Consider the following 24,096-nt stretch of genomic DNA (forward strand, 5'->3'; position numbering starts at 1 on the left):
TTATGAAATGTTTATTGTAAATTGTACTTTGCTTTTATGAATACTATTCGAATAAAGCATACTTTGACTTGAAGAAAATAGAAAAAGAAGGAAAGAAACTGGATGGGAATGCCATAAACAAGTTATTGAACCAGCAGTTGAATTAAGACCAGCCTAGATTCTTTGACAGCACTTGAGAGCTTTGGGGACCCTAGCCTTTCTAGCTCACACTCATATTTAGCAGGCGATTGCCCACCACTTGGCCACTTTCGGAGGAGAGGAAGATATCCACGACCTAGCTGTGCAGAGATAATTATGATCAAATTCAGTAGACTGTTACAAAAATTGTGCTCACCTTTATTACCCGGCATAGTCTCTCTAATAGGCAGCTGGAAATCACCATGGGAGCAATACATTACTAGTTGAACCATGCCTGCCCAATATTCCTGAAGGCAAGACAGCTGGCAAATATTTGTGCAATGTCCGCTGCCGGACAGCCGCACTTCGGCCATTGCCCTTGTCCGAGCCATGTTTTTGTGGTCCCTTTTAAGATCTTTTTGGCTGTATAATACAGCATATAGATAGTCTTAAACTGCTGCAGCTTTAGACTTACAGAGTGGACAGAGCATTCTATAGTCCCCAGGGCATTCTGAATCTGGTCTGCCGAGATTTCTGAGGGAAACATCCAACTCCCTTTGGAAGCTAGTAATAAACTATCATCAGTGCTATGTGGGGAAACCCTACAATATAATGTACTAGGCCAGAGGTCTTCAAACTGTGGGGCGCGTAATTCGATATCACTGGCTGAATTCCCTGATTAAATAGGAGGGACTTTAAATATGGCTTGATATATAAAACAAAAAGGGGGGGGGGGGGGGGGAACCCCTGTCTGGTGCCCCTAAAGATCTTAAATGGCAGACAGCAGCTTATGCCATACACTAGCTTAGCCCTAGGGTTCTTATAGAGGGATTGTAACCACTTGGTAAATCTGCCACCAATACCAAGGGCCCCCCATTGTTGCCCAGTGGCATTCCCATATGACCCGGTCGAATGCCTTCTCGACATCTAATAGGATAATACCAAAACTATTGGCAGTTCTTGCAGCCACATCAAACAACACAATAGCCGAATTGATATGACTTATAGTATCCCTACCGGGTACAAAATTGTGTTGTTGAGGCAACATCAACGTCTGCATTAGAGGGGCCAGTAGGGTTGCTAATATTTTTGAAAATACCTTTGAGTCTAAATTAATGAAAAAAATAGGCTAAGAGCCCCTACCCTCTGGTGGTTTATCCTTCTTCAAAAACACAGCTATGTTAGTGAGATTCCATGTGGCATGGACCTCCCCCCCATCAATGTGCCCTAGTAAGTTAGTGAATTCCGTACTATGATGTCATTGAACCTTTTGTAGAATTCAAGCGGGATAGCATCTTCAAAAGCAGTCTTTCCGGATGGTAGAGCTTTAATATCGTCCTCTACTTCAAACTCATATTTCTTTCTCTAAGACCGTCACCTGCCTTGCCTCTAAATGAGGAAGTCTACAATCCTGCAGATATTGCATAAGGTCTGCTGTGTCAACTGTTTTGGTTGGACCCTTTGAATGTGGGGGTGGACAACAACAGTGGCATGAGTACTTTCATTTCTGTACGCCGGAGGCATTATTTCCAGCAGTGTACCGCTACATCTAGCAGTCTTTTATGGCCTCCATGCCTGCCGGCTCCTAAAAGTACCAAATTTAGTAGTTGAGTCTCCCCTGTGCCATGCACATATTTAGATTCTTCCATTAGTGGTTGTGTGCACCACTGGGTCACCCATTGCAGCTGTGCAGCTTGAATACATGCTTGATAAGCTGGTGCTTCCAATCCTCTCTCCATACGAGTGCTACTCTTACTTTACTGGCACTACAAATCAATTCAAAGGCTCGGTTATTTGGGGGGAAATCATCACTGGTATCTTTGTAAAGTAGTGCAAAACGTATCGTATTACCACTATTGTATAGTGCTATTTGAAACAGTGTGGCTGTTAGCATTCTATATATCATCCCTAAATACAAAAATTTCTCCACTACATCGCACTAAGAGGTTAATGTCTGCAGTTTCACTCTGTATTTCTATGCAATGGGAAAAGGCTGCACTGGTCTTAGTTTATCCTTAGTCCAGACGAATCGAGGAACTTGCCTAGTATTTCTATTACTGGCTCTAGGTCCACAGGTGTATTTCAGGGTATAACAGGATATCATCAACATATATAGATAGTTGATGTTTGTGACCATCAGTATTTCTCCAGTAGGTACGGCTTAATTGTCACGGTGAGCAGAAGAGGGGACAAGATGTAACCCCGACTTGTCGGGTATGACCAGCATGTGCACTTTAGGCAGTGGGCTCCATAGTACAGTAGTGTTATCCAGGTCATCATTTCCTCAATAAACCCCATTTACTATAGTGACGTAAATAAACTGTTCCCAACTCAACAGACCAACTTGTCCACTTCTAATGTAGACATACAAAATTTCATCTTCAGTGTTATCCAGGATGCAGGCATCTTATGTTGGGTGAAGTGTTCCTATTAGAGACTGGTCGAAGTCGGACTTATCAGGGAGTGTTAGTTTAGTGAATATTAGTGATATCCCAGTAGCTGAAATTTCCCCCAAAATTTTCGGTCAAAGTTTAACATGGACAAGTGTCTATAAGATGAGACTTCCAAGAGTATCTTTCCTTAGTTTGAGGAGTGCTTCTATGACAGCCGCTTTAGTGGTGGCAGGTAGATGGCCCTATCAACAGCTGCTATGTACATCTCCAGTAGGAGACGTTTATTAACAGTCCTTGGTATCTTCTGTACAATTCGGTAGTGAGACCAAGGCTTCCAGATGTTTTACGTTTAGCCAGGCTTCCAATGGCAATTGTTACTTCTATTAAAGATAGTGGGGAAACTAGCTGCTCTGTTGCATACAACTTCTTCTATTGGGTCCCTTGGGCAGAATTCCATGTGTCTTGCAGAGTGTAAACAGTGATTTGGAGGTATAAATGTTTAAAATAACTATCTAATGAGTTGTTAATGTCAGTCTGAGGGTATATTAGCTCTCCTTAGTAGTTCTTTATTGCAGTTATTGTTAACGGGTTGTTTTTGACTTGATTCACCATTCAAGTAAATGTGCGTCCTGGTCTCCTTCATGTTCCCTGCCTGTGTAGTTTTCAGAAAACTGCTAATCTTAACATTAGACGGGTACAGTTGTCTAATTGTTATACTTGGTTTAATAGTGCAGCTGCTTGCAAGACCTACTGCTACCAACGTTTTAACATGCACATAAAGTGGGCTTTGCCTCCACCCAGAAGACTATCCCTCTCTCACCTCATGCTTTCGGCCATTATTCTGCTCTCCAGGACGTGCTTCCATCACGATGCATGAAGGAATATTTTACACATGCAGTGAATTATCATACTGGGTCAAAATCAATTCTTTACCTCATATGCATTCTACAACGAAAACACTATTTTTTTGCTAAATTTTTCCCAACATTTGCAAAGCCAAAAGGGCAAACTTCAATGAGGAAAACAGCATTTGTGAATGCAATGCAGGTAAACAGCATTTGTGAATGCCTGTGCTTAAATGTTTTGGAACATGAAAGCCAGACCTACTGGATTTGCCAACGCTTGTTGTGAAAATTGCTCCCTACATTGGGTATCAGCCATTGCCTGTACTTCCAGTCGTTCATATAATTTTCGATTTTGTAGCAATTCAACTTTTGTAGCCATTTTCACTCTGTATGACAATTTAATGTAAACACCTTTATATAAAATGTGTAAGCGTCCCATTCAATAAGAGTGTTTCCTATTGAGCCCATATTTTCAGTGAAGCAGGTTTCCATGTGTTCCCTTGTTTCTCCTCTAAAGATACAGTCTTTAAGGGATTCTGCTTTTAACTGCCGCAGTAGGGCTGCTGGTTGCTGCCCCAATATACTGACAGGGTCAGTAGGTTGGGGTCTGACAATTCCACGATCACGATTTGTCGCCGTAGATGGGTTGTGAGAAGAACCATCTTCAGCCTAGAGTGAAGGCTATGTTCTGGGAAGTAGAAAGAGTACTCTCTGTTAAGGCTCTCTAAGCATCAGTCAAGTCCCATTTCGGCAACCAAGCGAGATAGTGCTGATATTCTGAGTTGCGATGGGAACAATTTGCTTACATCTATATTTGGAGTGCAGTTAAAGTCACCCTCACAAATATAAATGTAATATGTAAGGACCAGAGAGAGATGTGTGCACCTAGTTTGCTTAGGAACTCTACTTGTGAGACATCTGGAACATACACACGCAATCTCCTGTGTCTCCAACCAGTTTCTCCTCTGCCCTCCTCCGATATCACATAATGACCCTCTACGTCAATCTGTTCATTATGTACTGTGAATGGGACCCCAGGCATAATCAACATCACACTCCTGCCATATGAGGAGTATGATGTGTGGTATAACTGCCCTCTCTAGCAATTATGTAATTAGCACCTTTCCCTTACGGGAGAGGTATGTCTTACAGAGGCACTATATCCACACCACGTTGACCTAAGACTTCTACAATATCAATGCCTGATCCACAAATTCTTTTCTGTGAAAAACTGTGTTGTACTTCCTACTTACGAATGACTTACTCATGTATTTCCAAAAGTAAGAAAAGCTTAAGCCGAAAAGAAAAAAGTTGAGAATCATCACTCCTGGAAATTCACAAGGAAATCCCACTACGCCTGGTATGAGACGGCTACTTACAAAGAATGATGTGTGAATCTAAACTGAAAGTCCAGATACAATTAGCCTTCAGGACAGAAGAAACAGACTGCTACCTAAACAAGCATTGGCAAATCCAATAAGTCTGGCGTTGGCCTGCAGCCTTTTGCCAATTCCTGTTTTGTTTTGTCATGGTGTTTACAGAACATTATTGTTCTGGAAACTGCCGGGCCCTCGATCTAAATTTAAGCATTGGATGAAGGAATAAAAAATTGGCCTACTCCCCAGCACTGAAGGTAAGTACTTTGTGTGTGGATGTGCTCATTTTCAAAGGGCAGCAAACTGTAGCTCATAGTTAAGTTAGCCAATGGCTGAAGTGGGTTGATAGCGTGCCGCTTGATGCATGTTGGAGTGGGTGGAATGACAATGTGAATGACTGAACCACAGACTAATAGACGAAGTCTGGCTGAAAACCTCTATAGGTATCTATGTTATTCACATGTTTTAGTCAAATTTAAAAAAAGTCCTGACTAACACAGACTTTAAAAAGTTAACTGGTCTAGCACTGGCTGCCGAAAGAAAAAGGAGAGAAGATAAAAAAAAGACAAAAAGAGAGAAGGCAAGAAAGAAAACAAGCCTAAAGAAAGAAAAAAAATGTAGAGAAAGAAGGAAAGGGGAAGGCAAGAAAAAAAGGGGGAAAGGGGAATGCAAGAAAAAAAGGAGAAGGAAGGAAAGAAAAACAAAGAAAGATGCAAAGAAGGAAGAAAAGAAAGGCAAACGAGGAGAAATGCAAAGAAGGCTAGAGGAATAAAAGAAAAAGCATAGAAAGACGAAGGAAAAAAAGAATTAAGGGATGACAGACAGGGGGGTTGCAAAGATGACATTTACAACAGCATTGGCAGGAGACAGGAACTGATAAAGCTGGAAAATGCTGCATGCTCTCATCTGGGTCCTGCTATCACACCAGGCTATACAATCAAGGCAACACTAAAGTAATAATCTTGTGCCCACCACCAGGGGGCTGAATTGTGGGGCTCTACAGTGTTCTAATAAGCTTCCAGACCCTCCCCTTCATGCATATACTGATTTCCAGTCATTTGGATTCCACTTGCAAATTGCCATCCATTCCCAATCCATGCCGGGTTTTATGGAAGCCAGCCTGCTCATGCTTGAAGCCAGCCTGCTCATTCCTGAAAACTCCCTTACCTAGAATTCCCTGCTCACTGCTTCATCTCCACCCCTGCAGGCCAAGGATGGGTGGAGGAATCCAACTCACCTGTGGCTGGCTGCTGTTAGCCTCCTCATACCTGATGCATGTGATTACTGTGAGCTCTTTTAAGTCCCTGCTCCCTTCAATCCAAGGTTGGTCATTGTAGCTGTGTACCGGTGAGACCGACCCTTGTTTCCTGAGCTTTTATATCCTTGTTTCCAGTGTTTCCTGAGCTTCAGTTATTCCTTGTTCCTGAGCTGCTGCGGTTTTCCTTATTACTGGTCTGCACTGCTTGCAGTTCTCTCTTGATTCCTTTTTTCCTAAGCTGTAGCTATTTCCCGTTTCCTTGAAATAGCACTGCCTGCAGTGCTACCTTGCCCCCTGAGCTATAGTAATTTCCTGTTCCTGAACAGGCACTGCCTGCAGTGCTACCTTGCCTCCTGAGCTATAGTGATTTCCTCTTCCTGACCTATCACTGCCTGCAGTGCTACCTTGGCTCTGGAGCTTTTGCTCAATTCTTGTTTCTTCTCCTGCACAGCCTTCAGTGCTACTGTGTTTTCTTGTCTTGATTTAATACTATTCTAGTATACCCCTGTAGCCTCCCCTTCTGTATATCCTTTTCCAGTCCCTGCATTTCTTCCCATTTCCTTGGTTCCAGTTTCGAGTTTACTGTCTTCTATTCCTGCTGTCTTGCTTCTTTTACCTTGTATGTTTGTTTCTTGCTTTCTGCCACGTTTGCCCTGTTGTGGAAAACGTGTAATATTTTTCTTAGCATAAGCAACAGCCATTTTGGCTATGGTGTCCATTTAAGTTTCCTTCATAATCCTTTCGTCTTTCCACTCTGCTTGTGTTGTCTAGTATTGTTGACTTCCTGACTCAGCTAAAGCAATGTGCGTGCTGAGGGTTTATGGTTGTCAGTGCACCTGGTCTCAGATGTTAACTGTCTACCATTTACTGCTGCCATAAGCATTCCTGCTCCCCCTCCCACCTGCTCCCCCTCCCACTTTGCTGACCACATGGTTATTCATCTGCCCTTGTTTGCTGATAGCTATTCCTAAAACGTGTTCTTCCTATTTCTGTTCACATGCTTACATTGCAGAAAACCTGTATAAAAGACCTGTGTTCTGTGACTTCAGTGTACTACCTCCTTGCAGCACTTGAGAGTGTTGTGTGGATGTGGTCCCACTCACAAGTGATTAATAAACTTGTTATTTATTCCAACTCCAGTGCTGATCTCTATTTTGTTGGTCTCTGGACCCGTGGAGAAGAGGGTGACCCTGCACCAGTGTGCCCACTTTTAGGTACATTTCCACACTGTGAATTCCTTCCTTTCCTGTTAAGCAGTCCTCTTTGCTTGCTCCTTGTCTATTGGGCTTGTGTTTAGTTCTACCCCCTTGCTGTTGCTGCCTTGCATGTCCTGTTTGATCGCCAGGATCCGTAGTCACAGCTGACTACCTAGGTGGTGTTTCTTATTCACTGTGAGTATTGTCTTGGAGTTACATTTAAAACATCACCATTGGCATCAACTTCACAGGCCCTGCCTTTGCATGCATATACTGTATATGGGTATTTGCAGTCAGTATCTGCAACAGCAATTGTGCGTGAGAAACTTACTGAGCTTCAGTCTTACCGTGCGGAGCTCCCGAGTGCTTTATCCCACATTCCCTTTATTGTTAATGTTGTTTTTATATACAAGTGTCTTGCACGTCCATGCTGGGTGTAGTTATTCTGAATGCTAAACTGCCTCTTGAGTGCCCATCCTTTGAGGCTTGGTCATCTTGTTCACTTGTACAGGCTTCCCCTTTGGATCCCTTTTTATCCTCTAACATCCTGTGTGATCCTTGGCAGCTCTGTACTCTGCTTCATTTTCTACCCAGCCACCAGTCTTTGTCCAAGTCCCTGACTGTGTCCCAGACAGCCCCGGACAGTCCCTGACACCCTGGCGCTGAAGGGAATTACCATGTGTGTAAATGTGCTTCTTGTGAAAGGGCTAAATGCAGTCACCCAAAGTGAAATTAGATAATGGCTGAAGTAGGCTGACCCACTGCCCCATGCTGTATACTGTAGTGGACAGAAGCAAAATGTTAATGGCACAAGAACAAACCAATGAATGAAGAGAGGTGGCTGAAAGTCCCATTATGCAGGTATATTACAAATATAATCTTAGTAAAATCAAAACCACTTGGCTAACGCCAGACCTATAAATAGGGAAAAGAATCCATCCCCAAAAAACATGCTTAAGACTACAGGGATATGCAAAGGCAAGAAAAAGGAATTAAATGCTAAGCTCGCTAAAAACTTCTGAATGCAGTATTTACCAGGGTGCAAATAATGGAAAATAATATCCATTTTAAAAGCAGTAAAAAATGTGCTCAAGCTCAACGTGGCAACACCAGTCTATATGACAAAAAACACAAAACAATGATCCTCCTCAATCTGTTTTTCAATGTAATTACAACCTGGTGCTTAAATACCATGATCAGCTACAGTGTTTTTTGTTTACAACTGTTTAGAATGTTTGCGCTTGTGTATCTCCCCATGGGAGGGCGGACGATGGAATATTTGGCTACCAGTAGTTTATATAAATTGCAATTCTATATTCAAATGACTAATCCAGGCTCAGGATGTTGAATGCACACGGCTTGCAGCTCAATCCACATTCCAATAGAAGTTCAATGAAAAGGTCAAATTGCAAAAAGGTCCATCTAGCGCCTAAACGCCTCTGGGCATTAGTGCGCTTTACAAATCCTGCTAACATAACAGCTCATCTCCAAACCAGAATTGTCTCGAAATATTCGGATGCCCAAATATAGCACAATAGCTTATTATTCTATCCTCTTAAATTACCACATTGAGAATTACCATCACTGAAAAAGATTAGGTAACGGAGAGGGAAATCGAGCTTTCACTAACCTGAACGGCATATTTATAAAACTGCTCCGAAAGCTCGCCCAGCTCATTCTTCAAACTGGTTTTGTCAGTAAACTGTTCCAGTCGGTCCAACTGTTCCACTTCTGCAACAGGATATGGCCGCTCCTTCACCAGGTGGAGGATCTGGAATCTGCACAGGCCAGTCACAAGCAGTGTATAGTGGGGCTTGGGCCAGTTGCTACCAACCACCTGCACAGCCAGAGCTGCAGTACCGATCCTGAAAAAAATGCAAGACTTTACATTTAACAGCACATCCTTGCAACAAAGTGCCTACAAGAGTCTCTTGCAAGCAACTCAAGTGGTTTTATAAACCTCTTACTCTATACTGAGATTAAAAATATGAAGTGCCAAACAGATTTTTCATCTTCTGGGAGCCAAAGCTTTTCTCTTGAAGGTGGAATGGGAAGGCAGTAACACTTCTTGATTCGATTAGGGATGACATTTCAACTAAGATACCTGGCAGGAGCAATATATATAGCATAAAGTACCACCTACCGTACATTATAAGGATATTGTTAATCACTGAGGAGTTTCATGTCCATAAGAAAGGAATGAGGATTTAGGCCAAGTTCCTTTATAAGGTTCTGGAACTCCAAGGTGACTTGTAATATCCTTATAATGTACGTCAGGGGATACTTTATCCCATATAATGATTGGTCACACCATCACCTTTTCCGCAAACCTCTTTAATCCTAGGTGTGCAAATCTTTCATATGAAAGACGGAGCATGTATGGAAAAAAAATAGAATCTCTAGTGGAAAATCAAACACATCTAAAATGCTGTTCGATATTTGCTTCAAAAATATATTAGAATCAGTGTAATACAAGTTAGTTTATTAAAAAAAAAAAAGCTGCAGTAGCTCGGAATGTATAGAAACATGCCGACGAGTCTAACTTTCCTATAATTAGCTATGAAGTGCAAAAAATAAACATGTTGCCATAAATATCTCCTTTCTACTTGTCCCCGTGAGCAGAAGGAAAAAAGCAATGTTTCACTGTTCTTTAAACACCAGCTTTAATTATGCTCCATGACCTGATCTGCCTTTCCCCTCCATACTGGCCCTGGCAGCAGGAATCGAGATGTCAGAAGTAAACTATAATAGGTTAGTACAGTTGAGTTCTGACATCATTTTTTAATAATAGGCAACTGGGTGTGTCACAAGTCGCCTGTTATATAAGGGATAAAGCACACCCTGCCATGCCTTAAAAGGATATTGCAAGTCACTGAGGACCTCTGAGCCCAGAAGTCGATTGAAAACGCACTCACTCGGAATCTGCTGCTTTGTAGTTGCTTTTATTCCATATTCACAAGCAAAGCTATGCCCAACGCGTTTCGGTTCTCAACTTGAACCTTGATCACAGGTAACAACCGGGCATGACCAGACCTTATTTATTTCTACTATTATAACTACTTCCTGTTTGTTTAGTTGCAAAGCATTCTGGTCAATGTAGTGCACACAATTCTTATTTTTACGTGTTGTGAATGTTTCTTATTAATAACTCATACAATTACTGTGAAAGAAGCGATAATTTGCAAAAACATATGTGAAACACAGTGCATAATGAAAACGATTGTTGAAATAATGACATTTGGCTGTATGGAAGCCAAAACGAGTGTTTCAATGATTCATCAATAAGTCATTGTTGTAGAGGGATTAGACTACAACAATGACTTATTGATGAATCATTGAAACATTCGTTTTGGCTTCCATTATTTTAACAATTGTTATGCAACTTGGTCAGCACGATTCATTAAGGACTGTGATGAACACTGGAAAAGACATTTTGACTTGCAGGTTGCGAGCGAAAGAGATTTTAATTAAGGAAATTTCGGCAGATCTCTGCCTCAATCCTGCCATCCAGTACCTTGTGAGAGATAACTCTGAATCTGGTTCTTTGCAAATAAAAACTTCAAATCAAATGTCAAAACATTCAATTTAAAACAACAAGAGCAAGCAACATATGAGCTATGGAAAGAAGAGAAGCCAAACGAAATGCCAAAGTGGCTCAAGTATTTGAAAACATTCCAAATTTATTTCAGTCAAGAGGTAAACCTAATGTCAAGGCATTGAACGACAATAAAGAAGCTTTCAGGTACTGGGAGAGACTCACCAGAAAATAAATCAATAAATGGTGGGAATTGATCACTTTAAAGAAATACGTGGAAGTAAAAAGAATCCCCCGAGGTCTACGCCTGACACTTATGCCAAGTCACCAAGATACCAGTGGAGAGTTACTCTAAGAATGGGGTGAACACCTGTTAGGCTCTTCAATGGGACTAAAAACAGTCCTCATTAAACACACAGACAAAGCACTTGTGGATATTCAAAAAGAATTAAGTGAAATAGAAGAGTCCTTGGAAAAACTAACTTTATCTGAAGAACATCAAAAACTCAGAGAGGAAATGACAAAAAATTTGGAAAAACACGAGGAACGTGTTAAACAACGTAAGCAATTCAAATTCCAAAAGGGACTAGTTAGCTTTTGAGGAAGGGCGCATTTTCACTTTTGCTAGAAAGTTTGAGAAACAAAGAAGTAAAGAACAGCTGGAAACTGCCAGTGGACAGTTTTCCAGCTATGAATCTTAGACAAGCACTGACGCAAGTGAAAACGAATGTACTAGTGCCCCACAGCAAACCCCAACAATCAACCAAAAAATTCCTTTTTTAACGGAAACAAAACCAGCAGGCCGGGGAAGAGGAAGGGGAAGAGGACAGGGCAGAGGAGGAACAGGCAAACAAGGAGAGGCCAAAGAGGGCAAGGAAGGACACAACCCAACAATGGAGACCCGGGGCAGGACAAAACAAAACAAGTAACAATGGACCACGAAGAAGAAAAGAGAGATGACTCTCAAGAACTTAATGTCATCAATCTCTCAGATCGACAACTTACAGACTCAGAAGAACAACTATTAAAGAAAGGCCTTAACGTTTGTCCAAACATACATCTGGATATCGCACAAACACGTAGAGATCTTTATAAGTATGTCCGTAAAATAAAATTGGCTAAGATCTTTGAAGAAAAGACAATGACCACAAAAGATAAATTCACAACAACTTTTAACAGTGAACTACTTGTAGAAGATGAATAAGCCTTGGAAACTCTAATAACAATGGGAGAAGTGGAACCAGAAGATCATCGAGATAGTTTGGGAGTATTACTACCTCCATTAGGAGCAGGGGCAAGTGGCAAAAAAACGAAATCCTACTTTTACCCAACTTTACCTCCAGGTAATAAGATCGATGTGTTCCACGAAGCAATAATACATGACCTATACCAACTTAACCAGAGAAAGGTCAAGGACAATCTATCAGTCTGTGAAAGAAAGGATTTAAAAGACCTCAAGCAAGATCCCGCAATGGAAATAAAACCCGCGGACAAAGGCGGGAATGTGGTACAAGGAAATGAATTCTAACCCAACAAAAGAAATAGAGATAACCATAAACAAACATCTAAATGATTGGCTTGGAAAAGGTCTGATAGACGAAGATGAGAAAAAATATCTAACAGTTGCAAATCCAGTAGAAGCTACAATTTATTTTTTACCTAAAGTGCACAAACGTCCATTTAACCTACCGGGCAGACCTATCATATCTGCAAATAGCTCAATAATGGAACCAATGTCAAATTACATTGATCATTTCCTAGCACCAATGGTGAAAGATCTTATTTCCTATTTGCGAGATACAACAGACTTACTTCAAACACTTGAAGGGATACCATGGCATCAAAGATATAAATTGATATCAATGGACGTAGTCTCACTATACACCGTATAGAACACCAGTTTCTTCCTGGGAAAAAGGAACATCCAATATAAACAACATAACACCATGTTGATAGAAATGATAACCCTGTGTCTACAGAATAACATTTTCACCTTCAACAAAAAACACTACCGATAAATGAAAGGTACAGCCATGGGCTTTTCTTTTTCTCCAAACTTTGCAAATCTTGTGATGGGTTGGTATGAACAAAAAATAGCTTGGAACTGCGAAAACGACAAACATGTACAAAAAAAATCGTTGCATGGTGGCGGTTGATTGATGACCTTTTCATAATATGGGATGGATCAGAAGAGGATTTTGCAGCATACTTTCAAATTTTAAACAACAATGAGACCAACCTGCAATTTACATATGAGATCAGTTCTAGTAAAATCTAATTTCTGGACATTGAAATATATGTGAAAGACAATACACTACAAACTACCCTATTTAGGAAAAAACAGCCACCAATGCAGTTCTCCATGCAAGCAGTTTTCACCCCACAAATCAAAAATGGAATATACCATATGGAGAATTCCTAAGGGTACACAGGAATTGCTCAGCAGATAATGAATTTGAAAATCACAGCAGAGCAATGCAAATCAGGTTTGAGAAAAGAAACTACCCGAGCAAAGTGGTTAAGAAAAGCGTAATGAAGGCAAAATTGAAAAATCGAACTGAAATACTCAAGAAAAAAGAGAAACTAAACAAGGAGGATCTCACAAAAATAAGACTAATAACCACCTATTCGACTGAAACAAGTGATCTGACTTATATACTCAAAAAGCATTGGGGCATTTTGAAACTAGACACGACCGTTGCTGAATTTATAGGGGATCACCCCAATGTCACCTACAGGAGAGCTCCGAATTTGGCTGACAAACTAACCCGCTGCCACTTCAAGTTAAAACCACAGAAAACACGGCCTGAAATCGAAGGATTCTGGCCATGTAAAAACTGCAAAGCCTGTAAAATAGCAACCGCAAAAAAGGAGGTTGAAATCAGAAAGGGCGTCAAGTGGAAAATAAAACAACACATCTCTTTTAAAAGCAAATACGTGGTATATATAGTGGAGTGCCCTTGCAATTTAAAATATATAGGTAGCACTATTTGTGAGATCAAAAAACGCATCTTAGAACATATAAGAGCTATTGTTAACAGGGATCGTTCCAACGCAATTGCCAAGCACATGGAAAGAATACATGAGAGCAAATGGGAATTGCTGAGATTCTATGCAATAGAACAAGTACCCAACCCAGAACGAGGAGGTAATCGTGAAACACATCTCCGACAAAAAGAATCAAAGCATATTGTGTCGTTCAGGACCCTGACTCCTCACGGGTTAAATCAGGATGAGGAACGGTTGGTAAATTTGTAAAATTTGGAATGGATACTTTACTTGGACATTAGCATTGAACTATTTATTTGGGGAACAGTTTTGACTAATTAGTTACAATGACATCAATGATAATCTGAAGTCAGTGTGCTGCATCTTTTATAAGAGAAAATGAATTTTTTAAATTATTTTAGGGGTCTCTAGTCAATATATGTAATTATTAGAACTAACATAAACACCCACTAGAGGGATGATAGAGCCTTTTTGCAACAGCCGTCACTAAATCATTGGCAGTGGGATAGATCATGCCCCGTGATCAAACAGAAAATGATTATGATTGGTGAAAATGTCATGATGATAATTAATTGTTCCCAATATATTGATATGATTTCAAACATCAACACCCACTAGAGGGATTAGACTACAACAATGACTTATTGATGAATCATTGAAACATTCGTTTTGGCTTCCATACAGCCAAATGTCATTATTTTAACAATCGTTTTCATTATGCACTGTTTCTCACATATGTTTTTGCAAATGATCACTTCTTTCACAGTAATTGTATGAATTATTAATAAGAAACATTCACAACACGTGAAAATAAGAATTGTGTGCACTACATTGACCAGAATGCTTTGCAACTAAACAAACAGGAAGTAATTGTAATAGTAGAAATAAATAAGGTCTGGTCATGTCCGGTTGTTACCCGTGATCAAGGTCCGAGTTCAGAACCAAAACGCGTTGGGCATAGCTTTGCTTGTGAATATGGAATAAAAGCAACTTAAAAGCAGCAGATTCTGAGTAAGTGCGTTTTCAATCGACTTCTGGGCTCAGAGGTCACCTGCCCTTCTATTTACCGGCTGCCCTGCCGGACGAATTTCGCACCGCGCCAAAAGAGGGGCGCCAACTTTCAAACCGAGGGCACTACAGGATATATATATATATATATATATTCACTGAAAAAACCATAGGTTTCACACAAGTTATAGTTAGCTGTACATTTCACTCGTAAAAAACCTATGAAATTCCCCCGTTATAGTTACTGTAGGCAATTATAACTCACGCGACCGTAATCCTCTGCTGATGCTAATACTGTATTTAGACACTTATTTGCCCATGTCTTCTTCCATTAAATTTTAGCTATACATATATTACAAATATTTTTTGTTCATAAAGACACATATGTCATCAGCACAGGATTACGGTCGCGTGAGTTATAGTTGCCTACAGTAACTATAACGGGGGAATTTCATAGGTTTTTTACGAGTGAAATGTACAGCTAACTATAACTTGTGTGAAACCTATGGTTTTTTCAGTGAATTTGCAAGGTTTTTTTAAATGCTAATTCCTAACTATAACGTGTGTGAAACCTATGGTTTTTTCAGTGAATTTGCAAGGTTTTTTAAATGCTAATTCCTAACTATAATGTGTGTTAAACCTATGGATTTTTTATTTAATTTTGCACGGTTTTGCTTTTTTTTTGCATTTTTTTCCGTGCGCGTACGGTAAGCTGACGTTACGCGTACGTCACGTACGTATCACGCAAGCGCACCGTCCTTATGACGTACGGTGCGTTTTCGTAATACGTACGCGACGTACGCGTACACGCATGCGCGTTGCGCGGAACCAACGTCGCGCTTACGCGGGTGCGTGTAATGCGCATGCGCGAGTGCCGTCATACGTACGCGCCCCGTAAGCGCTCCGTAAGCGTTACGTTTGCGCATGCGCACTTTTTTACGAGCGCGTACCGTAAGCTTACGGAGCGCGCACGGTAGGTCATGTGACCCACAAGGAACACTTTTCATTGGTTTAAACTACTTTCAGTTCCAGAAACTTCAAACACCACACCCATTCCCCTCATTACTGCTTGAGATCCCTTAGGAGAAGGAGCTGGATTGACATTGGGATACAATGGCAGAACAGCAGAGCTCTTCTGAGAGTGAGGCCAGCAGCACCACCATGATCCAGAGAAGGAGGAAACAAAAGACTTCTTTTGTATGGGAGTATTTTACTTCTCCAGAGGGGGAGAAAAAGGTGAATGCTCAATTGGTCACTTGCACACTTTGTGGCCGTGTTTTATCTAGAGGAAATCCAAGGAAGAAATATTCCTTTGGAAATCACTCTATGAAAAGACACCTGCAGGATAGACATCCCAGGACCTTTGCTCGACATACTGGAGAAAACTCTTCAGTAAGTCACCAGAGCCCAACCTCAGATGCTCAGCCGAGTACATCATCGGCAGCTCAGCTGAGCCCTTCCTCTGAGGTGGGAGCATCACCTTCTTCTTTTCCTGTGGACATTAACCCTCGATTTGGGAGGGTTGAAATGAGGTGTACAAGATGTGGTGGTCTTATTGTTTATGGGGAGATCAGTCTTCCCCTTATTAACAATAAGATAGACCAGCATGTTTGTAGACGCTTATAATATTCCCATTCTTTCTTTCCTCTATCCCTGTATTAACCCAACGGCTCTTATAAGAGCCAACCTTACCTCACAATTTTTTTTATTTTTTTTTAAGCTTTCCCTTTTGCAATTTTTTTTTTGCCGTGCGCGCACGGTACGCGTAATTCCGCGAATTTCGCAGTTTACACCGTGCGCGTACACTACGCGCATTCGGCGATTTTTCGAAAAAAAAAAAAATTTCATTTTTGCCCTTGAGGGTCCTTCTGGGACCCCCTGACCAAGGCTAGGGGGTCAGGAACTGTCGAGCCTGCCCCCTTTTCACATTATCCACCTTTTTTATTCACCCCCCTGACAGTGCGAGTGACAAAATGGCGGCCGACACTTCCTCCTTTCTTCCGATTCGAATGTTTACTAAGATCTAACAGCCAATCAGATGTGAGCTCGCGCACGCCACCGTACGCGCACGGTAAGCGCACCGTAAGCGCACCGTAAGCGGCCACAAATATATATATTGATTTAAATACTATTTTCTCAGAATCTACTGAACAGATTTACACCAAACCTACAAAAGGCACTTCCTTGACCTGGGGACTACCTCTCTGCCAAATTTCATTAAATTCTGTTCAGCCGTTCGGGCTGTAGCTCTGTCTAAAGGTCCTATGGAAAAATGCATGGGAAAAACGCGTTTTGGGACCCCCCTTTTATCTCAGCCCCCGCTTGACAAATCCCCCCGAGACTTTCAGGGTAGGAGCGGAGCGTAGCCCCCACCTATTTTGAAAAATTCGCGAGGATTCGACGACCGGCGCCAAAGTTATTCAAAATAGAATGTTGCGGATTTCCTATGGAAACGTGGTCCTAACTATAACTACCTACTGGCGACCGCCAGTAGGTAATATATATATAGATATATATATGCGCCAGGATCGAAGGCAAACACTACGCCCCCGTGTTAACAACGGCAAAAATGCAACAGCAAATGATGGGAGAGACGGAAACGAGCCAATGAACGCAAACACAAAGCAGACCAAGAGAGTAAGGAAACAATGGAGGCGCAAATAATGCCAATGATTCAGAATTTGATTCACAAACCATCATAAATCTTACCAACAACACTCTCTCAAAGAAAGAGTTGGAAATACTCTCGTTAGGACTTTCATTCAGCCCCAAAGGTGATTTCAATTATGCGCAAACACGTGTTGATGTCTATAAATACGTGCGTAAATTGAAATTGAGCAAATTCCATCTGCTTCAAAGCCAACATAAGACTAAAACAAATACAACTAGTACGACCACCAGCCCTTCCATTCTCACAGCTGGGGATATGGAACTCCTCCAGAATCTTCATCAATTACATGATAATAATGATGATGTTGAAATTTCATCCAGTCAAATGATACCAAGAACAGCTATCGCAACTTCAAGCTTCAAACCTAAGTCCACTTTCTGCCCAGTCATGCTGAGAGATAACATAGATGTTTTTTATGACAAATTAACACTTGAATTGAAATCCCTACATCACAAACAACGAGCGGCAAAAAAGCGCTATACAAGCAGAGACAATTTGTATTATCAGTTGATGATTAAACTACAAAACAACAATAATGTAATCATCAGGCAATCTGATAAGGGCGGAAACATTGTGCTTTGGTCAAGAGAGCTCTACATGGAGAAAGCCATGAGACAACTTAATTATAGAGACTGTTACAGACGTGGCACGATGTTGGAAGTAAAAACAGCATGGAACATTGTGTATTCAAGTCTGTTGGCATGGAAAAGTGCGGGCTTGTTAACATCTGATGAATTCAGATATTTAAAGAATGACCACCCTGTGATGCCTGTGGTTTCCTTTATCCCAAAGATTCATAAAGACAAGAGCAAACCACCGGGCAGGCCCATTATATCAGTACGTAACAGTATCATGGAAAACATGAGCAAATATGTAGATTTTTATGCAAGAGTTTGTGAGGAGTCTACCTTTTTTTATTTTGAACACAGGTGACTTACTGAGGAAACTGGACAATATTGATTGGGATCCTAACGACTTACTCATTTCCTTAGATGTTACGTCATTATATACCAGCATTCATCACAGGGATGGCCTGAAAGCTGTTGAACATTTTTTAAAACACCAGACCAATTTGTTTCTACAAACATAACAAAATGATACTAACTATGATTGCTATGTGCCTGGAAAATAACTTTCTCTTATTTCAGAACCAGGTATTTCAGCAGGTTCGGGGCGTGGCTATGGGGGCCTGTTTTTCCCCCAGCTACGCTTGCTTGCACATGGGGTTGTGGGAAGAACAGGTCCTCATGACTGTCTTCAAGGATGTTTTGTCCAACAACATTTTAAGGTGGTTCAGATATATAGATCTGCTGATAATATGGAGAGGCACAGAGGAGGCAGCCCATCGTTTTATTGAGCAAATCAATGACAACAATCTGAATCTCAAATTCTTGGGTCAGATTAGCAAAGTATCAATTTGTTTCCTGGATGTTGAGATCTATGTTCACAATGATCAGCTCTGTACCTGGCTCTATCGAAAATCCACTGCCGGTAACACCTTATTGCATGCAACCAGTCACCATCCTGCTCACCTAATCCGCAGCATTCCGTATGGGGAAATGCTCCGGATAAGGAGGATATGTAATCTTGACTTAGATTGCCTGACAGCACAGAATGAATGCAAGAACAGGTTCCTTAGGAGAGGTTATCCCATTGATGTAATTGACAAAGCCATGTCACAAGCAAATGCACTTGGTAGAACACAGGCACTGATAGGAAAAACTGGCAGGATTGCAAATCAGGTACCTGAGAGTACAGAACCTCCAAGACTAATACTCACCTATAACACCCAAAATAAAATCATACGCAGAATAGTCAACAGAAACTGGGCGTTGGTAAAAAATGACCCAGTACTAGGTGATGTAGTAACTAAGTCCCCCAACATAACGTTTAGAAAATCACGATCGATGATGGACATGTTGGTAAAAAGCAGCCCTGAAGTGAGGAATCCTGTTAACTGGCTTGGTGCCAGTAAGGGTTTTATCAAATGTGCCGTTTGTAAGGCTTGTAAACATGGTATCAATAAAACTGAGTATTTAACTCCTTTCAGCAGTAAACCTGTTCAAATCACCAAAAAACTGACATGCAAAACTGAGTTTGCCGTTTATGTGCTGGAGTGTCCCTGTGTCCTGCGATATGTAGGTAGCACTAAGCTACAGGTCCACAAGCGGATACTCCAGCACATAAGGGCAATCAACAATGGTGATAGCACTTACCCGGTTGCCAGACTTTTCAATGAAAAACATTCCAAAAAGTCTATGGATCTTAAATATTTTGTTTTGGACTCGGTCCTCCCATTGAGAAGAGGAGGTGATAGTGAAGCATTGCTTCACAAACTGGAGACAAAATACATTCTGGAGTTGGACTCTAAGACTCCCAATGGTTTAAACTCCAGTGAGGATTTTTTCACATATCTATGAAGTTATTGGTCTGTTCAAACTGTCTTAATATTCGTCACTGCCTTGTTATGAATTGATTTTAACCAGATTGGTTTTTATGATTTTGCACATGTGAATCCCATGGGTTCATTAGGTGATATGTTATTTGCACTTGCACTTTATTTCAGACATACAGTGATCATTACTTGCGCCCACTTGGGCAATATCATGAATCATGTGTGAATTGTCTAAATTGGGCAAGACGATGTACGCATACCAGGATCAAGTAGGATGAGTAATATGCTTTTAACGTGATAAAAAAGAGTTTACATTGGTTTTTTTAAAGCAATTTTTTACCATCTTATCTGAAACATTTGATTCTAACATCGAGTATTTGCATTTTTATATTTATATATTTAATATTTATTTATTTATATTTATTGGATTGCAAATTGCTCATTTTGCACGCATCATGTGTTGGGATTGTTTACATCATAATGCATTACCATCAACAGCTACTAAGCAGAGTAATGAAAGTATTTCACTATGTCTATCATCTTATCGTCACTACTTGCTGTGCTGTCACTTTAAAAAGGTTATGTCTGCCCGGATGTATGTCGTTACAACGCACACTTTTACAACGCATGCACTTACAACGCATTTTTTACAACGCAAAATCCATTACAACGCATTCCATTACATAGCATGACACTACAACGCATTTTTAAAAACTACCTTTACAACGCATTCCATTACAACGCATACTACCTTTACAACGCATACCATTACAACGCATAATATTAAATTGCATTTAAGGTAAGTATTAGATAGTATAGGGGTAAAAATTACTATTCTAACTCCAGGGGATGCAACAGTAGGGAAAGTGTTGGATAGTATAGGGGTAAAAATTACTATTCTAACTCCAGGGGGTGCAACAGTAGGGTAAGTGTTGGATAGTATAGGGGTAAAAATTACTATTCTAACTCCAGGGGGTGCAACAGTAGGGTAAGTGTTGGATAGTATAGGGGTAAAAATTACTATTCTAACTCCAGGGGGTGCAACAGTAGGGTAAGTGTTGGATAGTATAGGGGTAAAAATTACTATTCTAACTCCAGGGGGTGCAACAGTAGGGTAAGTGTTGGATAGTATAGGGGTAAAAATTACTATTCTAACTCCAGGGGGTGCAACAGTAGGGTAAGTGTTGGATAGTATAGGGGTAAAAATTACTATTCTAACTCCAGGGGGTGCAACAGTAGGGTAAGTGTTGGATAGTGTAGTGTAATATTATGCGTTGTAATGGTATGCGTTGTAAAGGTAGTATGCGTTGTAATGGAATGCGTTGTAAAGGTAGTTTTTAAAAATGCGTTGTAGTGTCATGCTATGTAATGGAATGCGTTGTAATGGATTTTGCGTTGTAAAAAATGCGTTGTAAGTGTAGTGCGTTGTAAAAGTTGCGTTGTAAAGGTTGTTCCCCGTCTGCCCCCTTAATGTGTCATGTGATCAAGGCCCCACGAGGGCTGAAACGCGTTATGGCTGGGTGCAAGTGTTCAAAATAAATTAGAGCAGTAGCTCGGAATGTGCAGAAAGATTCAAGCTTTTCTCTATTTAAGGAGTGCTAAAAATAAACACATTCTCTGTGCTACTGAAATAGAGCAGAAGAAAGAACAGCAATGTTCCAGTTTCTTTGCTTTTAACAGATGCTTCATTTGTACTCAGTGATATGACCTACCTTTCACCTGGGCTGCTGGGCAGCAGGATTGTGATGTCAGAACTTGACTGCATTACCTTAAAATAATTGTGTTCTAATGCCATTTCTTTATAAATCGGCGATTTGGTACTTCACAAGTCGATTATAAAGAAATTTGTGACTGCAGTTCATACAGGGATTAGAGAATCCCATGTATTATATACTGGGATAAAGTACCCCCTGCTATGCACTATAAGGATATTGCAAGTCACCAAGGAGTTCCATGACTATATAGAGGAACGAGGCCTGTGGAGAGCACTGAACCTTCCTGACAGCTTAGCCAGTCCAGTAGACTAAGGCGGAGATGGATACTGAGACTGGCAGGGGCTTCTTATATGGTGGTTTCCCTAACAATACTATTGACATTGTGCGGTGAATGAAGCCCTAACCCTGCTGCCGCCAGAACTGAGGGTCCTATAAATACGGGGCACAACGAGGGAGGAACCATAAAGGCTCTTAAACCTAAGAGCTGTCTCTGCTGCCTACCTAATTATCGATAAAAATGACAGACAAATCAAAAAGTTAAAATATACGACATCAAACGCAATAGCCAGGAGTCTCCATCAGAAATATGTGGTGACACACTGAGGGAAAAGAGAGTGAAACAGAGAGGCAGGATAGGCCTCAACAGATAGGTAAATGAGAGGAAAAGCCATACAGGGCAACTGAAAGCATAGGGGGATTCAGGCAGACAAGCTGGATTCTATCCGAAGTGCTATCAGGGAAACTAGAGCTGCTTTGGAGCTCAAAATGGATACTCCAATAGTGGACATTAGATAATTGTGCGACAATCAATGCAAGATGGGTAACAGAATTGCTCAAATGGAGCAATAAATAGCTATGATCACACCGGCCACAGAGGAACTGGTAGCACAAATCAAGGAGAAAACCAAAATAATGAGAATCTTGAAATATAGAGCAAAGAGCATGCTACAAGAAATAATATTCGAGCTAATGGCCTGCCGGAACGCATTGAAGGAAGCTGCATGGTCTTTTTCCTGGAGACGTGGCTGAAGGAAAATGTGGTACCGGACGGCTTATCACTTTTTTCAGGTTTCACCTGAAATCTCTTGTATTTAAAATATCTTAAAAGGGGGCACTTATCAGTTCCCATCGCTGAATTACTGTGTTCATTTGCTTTTGTGTGGAATTTTTTTTTTTTTACTTCACCTGGCAGCACACAATTATGATACTTCCATTAAAGCTGCTCACACTGTTTAAGCCCCATTCACTGACAAGATAAGATCTCTTCCCATGGAAAAGGCAGACAGCTTCTAACAGTATACTCGAATGCTTGCTTTTTTTTAGGTCTCGCTGAGTCAGCGCCCATGCGCTGCTCGGAGAGACTTTAGTAAGGGCTTTAAAAAATGCTACCGCCAGCTACAGCTTGCAGTGCGGGGGCGCGCGCTTCAGCAGAGGCTCCATATGGCGTGATTACTGCTGCGCGCGCACCACTGGCGCACATGCACTGCAAGCTGTGGCCGGCGGTAGCATTTTTAGCTTGCTAATCGCAGCACTGGTGCTTTACTTTTAACATTAACAGTAAAGCACCGGTGCCGCGATTATAGCAAAAGTCAAGAAATAGAAACAAACATCTATTTCTTTACTTTTGCTATAATCGCGGCACCTGCGCTTTACTTTTAACATTAAAAGAAAAGCGCGGGTGCCGAGATTATAGCAAAAGTAAAAAAATAGAAACAAACATCTATTTCTTTAGTTTTGCTATAATCGCGGCACCCGCGCTTTACTTTCAATGTTAAAAGTAAAGCACCGGTGCCGCGATTACTAATTAAGCAAGCATTGGCATAGACAATAGGTCTCGCCTTTGGGACCTTATAAGTGTTTAGCCATGCAACAGATGCATAACTAAATACTTATAAGGTCCCAAAAGCGAGACCTATTGGCTATGCCAATGCTTGTTATTACTTGGTTGTGTAAAGATGCTTTAGCCATTTGTGGCATTTCTTATTCATGCCTCAGTACCTTTCTTTGCACTTTGTCTAGGCACTATCAGATTAATTTTGTCAACTTAATCTATTTGGTCATTATGATCAAATTCTAAATGTTGTAATAAACATTGCAAATCAAAAATAACGTTAATACACAAGTGCTATGCTATATTTTACTATTAAACAGGCAGTCACAAGTGCAGTTACCTTGCAGAAAGCAGGGTCATGATTTCAATGGGGCAGCAGGTGCAGTGGCACCGGGACCAAATGCTCCGTGCACCCCACTAAACATTGAGTTTTGCTATATTTTACTACTAATCAGGCAGTCACAGGTGCAGGTATCTTGCAAGCAACAACAGGGTCAATATTTGAATGGTGCAGCAGGAGCAGTGGCACTGGGTCCAAAAGTTGTCAGAACTCCTCTAAACATGTAATATTGCTATATTTTACAACTAAACAGGCAACCACAATTGCAGTTAAAAGGGGCTTGATTTGGGGGGCGTGGCTTCGGAGCCTCAGAAGATGGCCGCTGTTCTCGGGAGCTCCGCCGAGACGTGAGGATCCGCGACTTCTGCTGGCAATGTTTCACTACTGAAAAACGTCGGACTTGCTGG

The 24,096-nt window shown here is 41.0% G+C and overlaps 1 protein-coding gene across 1 annotated transcript in view; it reads right to left on the bottom strand.

The window, feature by feature from the left end:
• The window catches only part of LONP2 (lon peptidase 2, peroxisomal), an 860,677-nt gene that overhangs the window by 810,718 nt on the left and 25,863 nt on the right, over positions 1-24,096 (bottom strand). The window contains exon 2 of the mRNA XM_085638877.1: positions 8,816-9,050. Coding sequence (XP_085495003.1) covers positions 8,816-9,050 — 235 coding nt within the window. The remainder of the gene's footprint in view (positions 1-8,815; positions 9,051-24,096) is intronic.

This window comes from Triturus cristatus, chromosome 12 (genome assembly GCF_964204655.1).
Source record: "Triturus cristatus chromosome 12, aTriCri1.1, whole genome shotgun sequence".
In the NCBI taxonomy this organism is placed as follows: domain Eukaryota; kingdom Metazoa; phylum Chordata; class Amphibia; order Caudata; family Salamandridae; genus Triturus; species Triturus cristatus.